The 12449-nt window shown below is 44.6% G+C and overlaps 1 protein-coding gene across 4 annotated transcripts in view; it reads left to right on the forward strand.

The window, feature by feature from the left end:
* The window catches only part of CPEB3 (cytoplasmic polyadenylation element binding protein 3), a 151935-nt gene that overhangs the window by 61304 nt on the left and 78182 nt on the right, over window positions 1–12449 (forward strand). For all 4 annotated transcript variants that reach the window (XR_015878963.1, XM_088476919.1, XM_088476918.1 and 1 more), the window contains one exon: window positions 11784–11874. Coding sequence is in view for 3 of the 4 variants with exons in the window: in XM_088476919.1 (XP_088333045.1) it covers window positions 11784–11874 (91 nt within the window). In the remaining variant the exon portion in view is untranslated. The remainder of the gene's footprint in view (window positions 1–11783; window positions 11875–12449) is intronic.

Genomic DNA, 12449 nt, shown 5'->3' on the forward strand with positions numbered 1-12449 from the left:
TTCAACTGTGACCATTTTGTGGACTAGTATAGTGTGTATATAAAGGTTGCATAACACACAGAGCTGTGCTCCTTACTCACTCCTGTAATTTTTTTTGGGGGGCGGTGGTCTGGCTCCTACAATTTCATCCTGTCTCCTAGATTTTAGAAAAATTTGTCAAGCCCTGCACTAGGGGGAGGGTTAGGGTTAGGCACTAGGGGTAGGGTTAGAGTTAGGCACTAGGGGTAGGGTTAGGCTACAGGAGGAGAGGTTAGGGTTAGGCACTAAGGGGAGGGTTCGAGTTAGGCACTAGGGGTAGGGTTAGGCTGCAGGAGGAGATTTTAGGGTTAGGCACTAGGGGGAGGGTTAGTTAGGCTACAGGAGGAGAGGTTAGGGTTAGGCACTAGCGGGAGGGTTATAGGGTTAGGCTATAGGAGGAGAGGTTAGGCACTAGGGGGAGGTTTAGGATTAGGCTGTGGGAGGGGTGGAAATGCCAACATTATGTTTAGGCTGCGAGAGGGGTGGGTTAGGAACTAGTGGGTGGGTTAGGATGAGGGGTGCTAAATTAAAAGCAACGCCATTTTGCCTTAAGCTGGAGAAGTTTTAGATATCTCCTGCATTGCAATTTTATTAAATTGCAGGGGTACTTAGATCTTGCTGAAAGTCTTTACTGAATAGGGCCCTTAGGGATTCTGTGTATTAAATAAACATATGTACAAGGGCTTATAGTGCAGCTTGCGTAAAAGCCCTATTCCCATGTACAGTTATTGGTGTGACAAATGGATTTCCTGCTGTAATACTAGCCATTGCTGAAGTGAACTGATGGTGCAGGCTGCCCTGTGTTTGCACAATTTTGTCATTCGGAACTCAACTTGTTTATTCATAGCCAATGTATAGATATTTAGAATTGTTCCACAGCCGGCGCGTTTTAAAGCTGGGTACACACTAGACAATATATTGGACGATTTGTCGTTTTGAACCGAATTTGAATGATCGCCCACATCGTCCAGTGTGTACGCACTTTGGCGCGCTCCTGTGTGTTCATCGTTTCTTCTCATCTGTTGTGCAGCACAGCAGATGTGATTAACAGCGCCAAGCTGCTAAATGCAACATAGAACTACACATCGCGCCATCGTCCACTACCTCGTGCACATTGTATCACTGCCTTGCACCGTGCCGTCGTACATAAAACCTTTGGTAGTTCCCAGCTCTATACTTTACTGAATTTTGCATTGTTACATTATTATTATTATTATTATTATTATTATTATTATTATTATTATTAATAAATATATATATATATATATATATATATATATATATGTGTTTTTGTTCTTATTCTTAACGACATCTGCTTCAAGACATTATTCCACTTCAGTTATCTTCGCTTGTACTTGAGACGTGCAGGATCTGAAGGGTACAGAGAATACTTCGGTCTTAATACAGTAAACTTTGTAGAATGATTGACATCCAATCTCCCACGGAAACTGGTCACAATCTTGCAAAGGTCATATTTAAGAGGATAACAATCTTTTGGCTTAAAATCGAGCTCCAATATTGATGTTCAGCTGCCAAGATACCGGGGGGAGGGGGTAATTGTTGTGTTTTTTTTTTTCCCCCTGTACTTATTAAAGAAGCATTTCAGCCATAATACAAGTGTTCTTCTATAAGGATGGGTTACCCACAGGCGTTAGAAATAAGATTTATTTTATTTTTCATAATACCCCGCCACTGACACCACGTGCCAAATGTGATTACATCTATTCTATCCTTAGGTGATCACAACTATCTAATGTCTGTGTTTTTTAGTAGACTTAAAGGCTGGAAGTCTGCTGTGCCTGGGACAAATCTGTTCCATGGATTTCGGTAAAGCCTCTTTGGTTCTGATTAGCTCTTGAAACTCTAACATACCGAACATATTTTGATCATTCTTAGTGGTACTTCTATAAATCAATTTATATGGCAGGTTTATTAGCCCTAGTTATGACCCAATATATTCTACCAACGTGAATGAAAGGCAAATCCTTAAAAGCACTTTTTCCCTGTCACCCAGCTGTTGGGTATTGGCTTGTTTTAGTAAGTTAATATTTTCCTGTTGCTTCTGGAAAGGTTGTCAGTTACGTCATGGACTAAAATTGTAACTGATCTGTTTACTCGCCATTGGCCAGTTACCGCAGTGAGCAGGCTACAATCACGGATTAGGAAGGTGTTGAACTTTACAGAGTGATGCAAATGCAACCATAACTGTGCTCTCCTAAAGGTCACTAAACACTGGAATATTACAGGGGAAAATAATGATTTACGCCCTCTCCAACAGTGATAAAAATACATCGGAGAAGGAAAATAATAATAATTTCTTGCGGTTTATTATTTTCAGATTCATTTAAGTACCTGGGCAAAAACTGGCACTCTCCTCTGTCCTGATGCCAGTGGTGCCTTGCTTATTCATAAGAAGTACTTACATTTCTTGGCAGTCTCCTTTTACTTTTGGCTTTTTATGTTCCAACCACATTTAGATTGTAAGCCCTGTGAGGTCAGCAACCTCCACCAATGGCCAAGTTGTGTGTCGTCATCCTGAAAAGAAATCCTAATCATGGCTACAAAATAAAAGTTTTGCAAAAACTTTTTTTTTCTTTCTAGAAAATATATTTGTTTAGGTCCATAATATCCCTGCAAGAGCCTTGCGTAGCAGTTCAGTCTCACTCAGTCATCTCGTTCAATGTATCTGAACAAGATGAATGAGGATCTGCGAATCTGCAGGACCCGATCCCGCTCACAAACCCAACCCCCCCACCCCTCCCCAAGCTGCAGCAAGATTAACAAGCTGCAGTATTTGAGGGGCGGAGCGTGGCCATTTCCAGAGATGGGGTGGGGGCGTTTCACCCCCATTTTTCTGTAGGGACGAGGCCGGGGTCTGCGTCTGTGGACTTCCTGGCCTCACAGCTGCCAGGACCTGGCCAGGCTGCAGTCTGCTTTAGCTACTGCAGCCTGGCCAAAGGAGCGACCATCGGTCATGATGGTTGTGATGGTGATCCCAGTGCTGCTACCTTGGTCGCATCACTGGGATCACACATGCAGCAAGGAGGTGTCTGTTTCCTGCAGACACCACCTGCTGCATCTGCATTTAAGATGGACGGAATTGCACTGCTTGTGTACGGCTCTGCAATTCCGTCCATTCTGAATCAGGCCCTCAGTTAGCAGTCATACCCTGCATTTCTAGATCGATACCCTTTCCCCCTTCCTACACCCTTTTTTTTTTTTTTGTACGATTTGGGAGGATTTTATCCCTGTAACACCCACAGACAGCGGTATTGATATCAGGCAGATCATGGTTCTTTTAGAGCTGGATTCTGGGGCAGCATATACTATATTGGCTAGGGTGGGAGTAAGGAAAGACTGTTTATTACATGATTGGATGGCTCAGGCTACAGCCCTTCCTACCAGTGGCATAACTACCGTGGGTGCAGGGGGTGCGGCTGCTATGGGGCCCGGGCTGCTTCCAGGGCCCACCGCTCCCCCTGCACCCAGTAGTCCCGCACGGATTGGTCACCACTCACCTGTGAGTCCAAGGCACCCAGTCAGCCGGCCAGGGAATGAATAAGCGTAGCACTGGCACATGGGATTTGTAGTTTATCTTCTATAGTTCAGACTCTGAGCAGTTAAAAATTAACTACAAATCCCATGAGGCTATGTGTAAGGGTCGGGCTAGGCAGCATCGGACCGTGGCCGCCGCACCATCATGCCGACCAGCATCTGTCATATGCTGTGCTCCGTGAAGGCAGTCGGGCGGAGGTGATCGTGGTGACTGAGCTGTCCGGCTGCCGATGATTATTATCGGGGCTGGCTGCTTCTGCTGATTGGAAGGTATCCTGGTCCCTGGAACCTGAGCCTCCGTGCAGTGCCTCTGACTAAAGGTATGCCCCGCTCCCTCTATGAGTGCACTGCGACACACACACCCACACACACATTCTTTGTGAGAAAAGAGTGCACACACCAGGGACAATAGTAAATATTGTATTTTTCAAAATTCACAGCATAGTAGTTTGGGGGAGAGGGGGGGCCCTTTCAAGATTTTGCTATGGGGCCCACAACTTTCTAGTTACGCCCCTGCTTCCTACTGCTAAAGCAGCCCAGCTGGCAGCTTGTTATGGTAGTGCCCTAGACTAGAGAAATAACTCCCACAAGTAGACAATACCTTTAATTTAATAATGAAATACGCTCCCATCCGGTTTGACCATCTCCTTATGTGCCACAGTGAGGAATTGAAGTAACATTTTTATACATGTTACAGTTGCACATTTACAGAACAAAAATGTCCACAAGAGGACGCTTCCTGTTTCCATAAAGAACAGCTAACATAAACGGTGTAGAACATTTTATATGTATCATTAATTACAATGTGGCCAACGCTGCCTTTCTAGTACAAAGGGAGATTTGCAGATCTTCTTTTGTGGCTGTGCCAAGTGGCCGTTTTTATTTCAGGATTTCGATAATTTGTTGCAGTCTTTGAGCAAGTGAAATAGAAAGTGTCAGTCGGCTCTTCATCTGTGTGTGTGTCAGTATCCGCACGCCAGACCAAACAGTTCTTTGACTTATTGGACAATAGATCTGTGTAAGCTAAATTTAGGGTCGGTCTTTCAGAAACTCAACCACTGGATAACTTGTAGCTGCCCAATGTGGCCACCTATGTCTAAATGTCACTTCTTCATACTGATAAATCCTTTTTTTTTTCCAAGTTACTTCCCATTTTTAGCTTTTTGCTGACCTAAAGCGCAGTCACCTGCATGCCAGTTACAGTTCGTATCACAGGTCACCACTTTGAAGTACCTGTAGTCCATCCACTGACATAGGACAACAGACCATGCTGACCAAAATGGTGGATTTATGGTCCATCCTCTATTCTTACGAGCTGTGATTGGTATAGTATGCACCCCCTACACAACGCCCATTGATTCTTATTACTTTTCCCATACCATAAATTAAATTGGGTGTAATATACTGCTAAACCGACGTAAATCGCATGTACAGGCCACGTATAGATGGCCGTATTACACATTGTTTTGGGTCCATAGGATACTCTCCTGCTGACTGAGTGTCAGTAATTATGTACAAACAAATTCAACAAACTTTTCACAACCGTAATTTTGCTCTTGACTCGATTACATCTTGTTCCATTAACACCATGGAAAGTTTTATTTCCATGTACTGTATGAGTAGGCATGCTATAGACTAACCTACTGAGAGAATAGTTAGTAATACCAGGTTTAAAGAATGGATTTGTCACCCTTCATCAAAGGTATTTTATCAGTTTCAGTAGCCGCTTCTAACCACGGACACAAAATGTATGTATGTAGCAATAGTACTATCATGAGACCGACAGGTGACCTTTTAAAAACAATGTTTTAACATTTTCACGCCTAGATTTCTGCCAAAGTAAATCTGTTTGTGGAGCAGTATGGCAGCATTTGAGGCGGAGATGAAGTTTGCAAAGGAGAAGAGTAGAGCAGGACTGGCTTAATACAGAATAGGCAGATGGGATGGGTCCTAGTTTGCAGAGCAGTGCAGAGATTATATTTCCATTTGTGTTGCGAAATTATTTAAATAAGTCACTGGTTTCTTGTTCAGTTATGTTTATGTACTTTGTTAGGCGCTGCAGAACACTTGTGGCACCATATAAATAAAGGATGATGATAATAATAATAATAAAATGAAAAGGGCGGAGAGTGTCGGCCTATAGTTGAGCTAGTGATCTTCAGATCTCATTCTGTACATTCATTGGGATATTTCCAGATGCTCTCTGAGCAAGGTAATAAAAGCTTTGCTCGCATAAATATACCACTTCTAAAAATAACAGCCCTGGTGTTTCCTCACTCTAGTTATTAATTTAAACCATGAACAGAGCAGTATTGTAGGAAAAAATAGGAAATCTAATGAAAAGGGTAGGGGTGGGGGTTGGACTTTAGCACGGTGCGCCTCTTTTTTTTATTTTTATTTTTCACCTTCCATAAAACAACAGGGCCATCTTGTCTGCCCACACTTATTCCTAAAAACTTCCCATCCTGTTTGTGTAGGTGTTTGTTAATTCCCTTCTATCGGAATGGGTTTGTTTGGAGGCTGCAGCTAGGAATGTCCTATCTTCTCAGTTCATATTGGTTACAGCTGGAGTTAATCCATCTATGCAGATATTCTATATTCTAAGCTTGAAGTCTTGTGAGGTGGGTTATTTGGTTACTCTTGGTTTTAAATAATTTCATAGAGAGTTGTCAACAGCTGATGGTTTGACTGAACACCAAGGGCCCCATTTTATATGTATACGTAAACCTGGCTAAAAGGTGTAAATTTTAATCTTGGCAGTTTTAAAATTTGAAGAAAGATTCAGAGGGGCACAGCCTGGCTAAAATGCCTATTGCAGTGTAAAACATATAGCTACTCAATATATTGGTGCTACATAAACTTGCCTACTCTCTTGAAATGTCTGGGAGCCTTGCAGGAAAGGACATAAAATGAAGGGGGGGGGGGGAAATAGTATGTTTTGGTTCAAGGGTCTGCAAATGGGTATAAGAATATTGCAATAGGTCTTCACCCCACTCCACGTCTACAGACAAGTCCAATAGATTCTTTGTATTCCAACCAGGAAAACCATGTAGTTACGAACTCCTGGTGTCTGTCCTGGATAGAGAGCCATATAATAATGTTATTTATATAGCACTTTTCTCCTAAAGGACTCAAAGGGTCATACTGAATTGGGGGCGAGGTTTAGCGTTGGAGACATCGTCAGGTGGGTCAGAGATGGGAGGGCCGGTACCCAAAGAGCTGCTTTGATAGTGATAGGTAAAAAGCTATACTCAATACTTACCTACTGTTTGAAGTCATTACCTCTCATGCACTCAGCTTTGTGACTGAGAAGGACAGCGTGGTGGTAGTTCAAAAAGTTATGGATTTGAAGACCACCATGGTGTTTACCGCAGTAAAGTGTACACTGTTTGAATCTAGTCCTGAACTATCTTGTGGAGCTCTTTTAAAAAAGGAGGGAGGAATATGTATGGGTAAAGTCTGTAATAAAGAATTTTGATTAAGTTAATGCTTCCCTGACCATGAAGCTCACAGAGGATCCAATGCTGCAAGTCCAGTTTAATGACCCTAACTCTGTCAGAGTGAATGGACTCTCTAAGGAGTGGTTCAAAGTTTTAATTTGACTAAAAAACAACCAAATATTTAATGTGAGATGGGTACCATATTAAGGGAACGCTTGTTATAACCTGATTACTGTGGGCGGAGGGGCACTAACATTCAATGCATTCAATTTAGAAAAAGTGATTTTGAAATTGGGCAACAGTGAGAATCTCTAAAATTCTGCATAGAGACAGGGGAGAGATCTATACGGGGTTAGTAATTAGAGCCAGGGGGTCATCAGCATAAAGCACACGCTTATGTACACTGGAACCATTCCGTAGGCCACCATTGTCTAGGTCCGGGGGGGGAACCTTTTTTCTGCCAAGGGCCATTTTGATTTTTAGAAAATCATTCGGGGGCCATACAAAATTATTAACTTAAAATGTTCCTCCTAGATTTGGTTAAAAACGTTATTAACTCACCCTTAATATAATGGCTGTAAGTAGCTGCTTCTCTTTGGTATGTTGCCAGACAGTCTGGAGGGGCAGTCCCTATGGATGTGTGACAGGCAGATTGATAAGGCAGCCCTGGGGTCCTCTCAGTCCTAACCAGCCTGATGACAGCACTGACTGTACACACCCCCTGCTGTGCCACCACTGCCTGCTTGCCCGCATTGTTAGGGTGAGACCCTGCACGCCCCTGCACTAACCAGCTCAATGACTGCCATATGACAGCCCTGATTTCCCCTCCCCCCCTTGTGCACTGCCTGTCTGTCGCCGCTGATGGGGAGAGAGCCCTGCATGCCACTCTATGACAGCCCTGACACCATGATCCCCTCCCCCTGTGCTACCTGCCGCCGCTGATAGGGAGAGAACCCTTGCACTAAACCGCCCGATGACAGCCCTGACACCCTCCACCACTGCACTACCTTCCGCCGCTGATAGCCGATGACAGCCCTGACACACACACCCTTCTTCCGCTGTGCTACCTGCCGCCGCTGACAATCCTGACATCCCCTCTCCCCCGCTGCGCTACCTGCCGCCGATGACAATCCTGACATCCCCGCTCTCCTGCTGCGCTACCTGCCGCTGCTGACAGCCGCTACACTACGCTGATTCTGCTGCTGCCGCTGACAGCCGGCCGGGCCGGATGATTTCACCTTGCGGGCCGTATACGGCCCGCGGGCCGGAGGTTCCCCACCCCTGGTCTAGGTTCATCTGAAATGCTCTAGCTAAGATCTCCTTACAGATTATGAATATGAGAGGGTATAGGGGGCTGTCTGGTGACATTACAGATAGAGAAGTGACAGATGATACCATTCACTCTGAATTTAGCATTAGCATGTCGGTAGAAGGATACAAATTGAGTGAGGCAGGTAGGGCCCAGTATATGCTTTTTCTGCATCCGTGGACAAAAATATCATAGGGATGGAGGAGCTGGAGACTGGATGTAGTCAAGAGACCGGCGGCCACCGGTCTCTATTCCGACGCTGAAATCCCGACAAGGGAGTTAAGATGGGCGTCGAAATACCTATGGCTATCTTAATCCCTACGTCGGAATCCAGGAGAACGCTTGCCCGAATGAGTTAAGTCCGGGGCGCCTGTCCTGTTAGTCGTGGGGCGGAGGGTTAGGTATGGGGCAGTTAGCAGGGTTAGTGTGAGGTTTGTATTTTTTTTTGGGGGGGGGGAGGTTAGTTAGGCACCACTGGGGTTTAGGTTTCGGCACTAAGGGGGGGAGGGTTAGGTTTAGGCACGAAGGAGGGGGACTTGGGTTCAGGAAAAAACGGGGAGGGTTAGTGTGCGGGGTGGAGAGGGTTAGGGTTAGGCTACAAGAAGGGAGAGTTAGGGGTGGGGGGTAAGCATACTTACCCGACCAACCATCGGGATGCTGCTGTCGGTATTGTGGCAGGAGGCATCCCGATAGCCGGCATTACATACCGATTCCGCTGGAAACATATTGAATAAGGTTAATAACCTTGGTGTGTTGCCTCTTGCCACCTGGCTCAGACCAAACACAACCTGGTCCTGGTAGACAAAGTCAGGTATGAATGGTGGGAGGCGAGTGGTAATCACTTTCGCTAATTGTTTCACATCAACATTTAACAAAGATATTAGGCGGTAACGTGAGCACTGCGTGGGGTCCTTGTCCTCTTTAGTAATGACCGTGACATTCGCTTCCATACATTGCTGGGACCAGGGGCAAGTGTCGGAAATTTGGTTCAATGCCTGTAATAAGAGGAGGGCCAGCTTGTCCCGAAATGATTCATAGTATGCAGTAGTGAAGCCATCTTGCCTGAGGCTCTTACCCGATGGGGAAGCGGTAATAACAGCCTCTAATTCGATGAGCGTGAATGGGCTCTCTAAGGAAGCCCCCAAACTAGGGCAGTCACAAGAAGTTTTATCTATATGTCAAGCTCTCTTTTGCATGTCTGCATCAGTCAAGCCGGAATGCATGTGCCAATAATTTCCTGGTTTGTTACCCCAATGGAAGAACTTACTCATACAGTTAAAGTCCAATTTTGATTGAAGGGGGGTATTTTGATCTGAAGGGGGGTATCCACTTAGCAATTTTACCAAGCGACTGCATGATAATGCCGGTAGTTATCGTGCAATCGCTTGCAAATCGCGCATGCATTGGGCATGTTTTGGTTGGAAATAACCAGCAATGCGCGTGCCTGCTGGTCGTTTCCGACATCTATCATCGCCCGTACATGCTGGTCAACCTGACGATCTTGTCAGATTCAGCATGACGGATGATGGATGTGCCTGGACTGAACGAGTGAACGTTCAGTCTAGGCACATCACTAGACATGTAAACGAGCGCACGATTACAATGTTGTAATCGTGCTGTCGTTTTCATGTCTACTAGTGGATACGTGGCTTTAGTTTGAGCGTCTGTCACATTGCTACCAGCTTAGCTTGTGTAGTCTGACAACTGTGATGCTCTGCATTGTAGGGAATTGCCAGCATGTTTGCGTCCTATAATGTAGCAAAGTGCCCGCATGTGGCCCCCTACATTGTAGGAAATCGCCTGCATGTGACCCCCCTATAATGTAGGGAATCACCTGCATGTGACCCCCTATAATGTAAGGAATCACCTGCCTGGAACATCCTTCATTGTAGGAAATTGCCTGCATGTGACACCCTACAATGTAGGGAATCGCCTGCCTGGGAAATCCTTAATTGTAGGAAATCACCTGCATGTGACCCCCTATAATGTAGGGAATCACCTGCCTGGAACATCCTTCATTGTAGGAATATGCCTGCATGTGACCCCCCTATAATGTACGGAATCACCTGCATGTGACCCCCTATAATGTAGGGAATCGCCTGCCTGGGACGTCCTTCATTGTAAGAAATCGGCTGCATGTGACCCCCTATAATGTACGGAATCACCTGCCTGGGACGTCCTTCATTGTAGGAAATCGGCTGCATGTTACCCCCTATAATGTAGGGAATCACCTGCCTGGGACGTCCTTCATTGTAGGAAATCGGCTGCATGTTACCCCCTATAATGTAGGGAATCGCCTGCCTGGGACGTCCTTCATTGTAGGAAATCGGCTGCATGTGACCCCCTATAATGTACGGAATCACCTGCCTGGGACATCCTTCATTGTAGGAAATTGACTGCATGTGACCCCCTATAATGTATGGAATCACCTGCCTGGGACGTCCTTCATTGTAGGAAATCGGCTGCATGTTACCCCCTATAATGTAGGGAATCACCTGCCTGGGACGTCCTTCATTGTAGGAAATCGGCTGCATGTGACCCCCTATAATGTACGGAATCACCTGCCTGGGACGTCCTTCATTGTAGGAAATCGGCTGCATGTGACCCCCTATAATGTACGGAATCACCTGCCTGGGACGTCCTTCATTGTAGGAAATCGGCTGCATGTGACCCCATATAATGTACGGAATCACCTGCCTGGGACGTCCTTCATTGTAGGAAATCGGCTGCATGTTGTTCCCTACTATTGAACAGCTAAAACAGATTCCGATTCCCTTGCAGAAATGCACACAGCAGTGTCTACTGACTGAGACCTGTTTGCGAGTTTATGCATATGGCATACAAACTCCTTCCCGTGTGTAAACGAATGTTCTCTGGGGTTATTTTATAGGCATTAACATTTAATACAACAGTAAACAACTATTCATTGTCTGCAGTCATCTATTTTCCAAAGTAATAGAAAATATTGTTTTATGGTTTAATTAATTCCTCTATGTGGGTTTGCCATGCTGCCTCATGACTGTTCCAGGAGCAATTGCAGAGATGTGCAATAACCTGTCTCCCAATGAAACATACAGTATTAGATTATTGTTTAGTGGCACGCTGTACAAGTATACTGCTGTGTATTTACCCTACAGTAGCGAGACTGCATCCCAGCATGCAATATCCTGCCAGAGACCTCCAGTGTACCACTACCCTGAGACTTTATAGCTGTGAAACTGTCATATTATACATTTTATTACACTTTACCGTATACACCTTCTGCATTTCATGGGATATAGGAGCACCACAGACTGCACTTGTGCAAGCGTTGTCTTCTGCGGTCAAATCTATAGTTCTATTTTTGTTTTTAGTGTTGATATTTGTTTAGAATGTACTATTTTTGCTGCTGATGTAACATTGCTATTTTATATATTCATACTTCTTTATACCTTGTTCACTTTTTTTTTTTATTCTTCCAGGACCGGAATAGACCCTATGACTCTTTTAACTTGCACTCTTTGGAGAATTCATTGATGGATATGATAAGGAATGATCCTGAACCTCTAAAAGGTAAATGCTTCCTATTCTGGTGGACAATTACTATTTTAATGCTGCTTTGGGGTGGGGGCCGTACAGTTTACATGACCCATGTATGCAGTGGTGTTTAGTACAGCCTTTCTTGGTGTGCGGAAGGGCCGCTAACAGTCCGTTGTATGTGTCACTGTATATTTACACTTAGAAGTGTAATAATTGTTATTCTGTAGCTGCAGGGTAATGTTTAGTCTGCAATTTGAATTTGTGCAGTAATAGATTTTTGCTACCGTTTAGTTAGTCTTATCAAGGGGCTGAACGTCTTACCAGTCATATCAAAGCACAAGGACAATGTGCTACAGAGATTCCATTCAAAGACACCCTTACAATGAACAGAGTGATCTTGGAGTAAGGAAACCATTGCGTACCAATCACATGATGCAGGCTAGCGTTTTACCTGCGGTGGCCGCAGGGTCTGCTCATTGGTTGCTAAAAACTGTACAAAAAAAAAACAAAACACTGGACTTTGTGCTACACATAGTAACTGAGCATGGGACATTTTCAGTGTCTCCTTTATTTGTTTTTTTTTTTCCTGGATTTTAGAGTTTAGGGGT

Source organism: Taudactylus pleione, unplaced genomic scaffold (assembly GCF_031769625.1).
Source record: "Taudactylus pleione unplaced genomic scaffold, aTauple2 ptg000198l, whole genome shotgun sequence".
In the NCBI taxonomy this organism is placed as follows: Eukaryota; Metazoa; Chordata; class Amphibia; order Anura; family Myobatrachidae; genus Taudactylus; species Taudactylus pleione.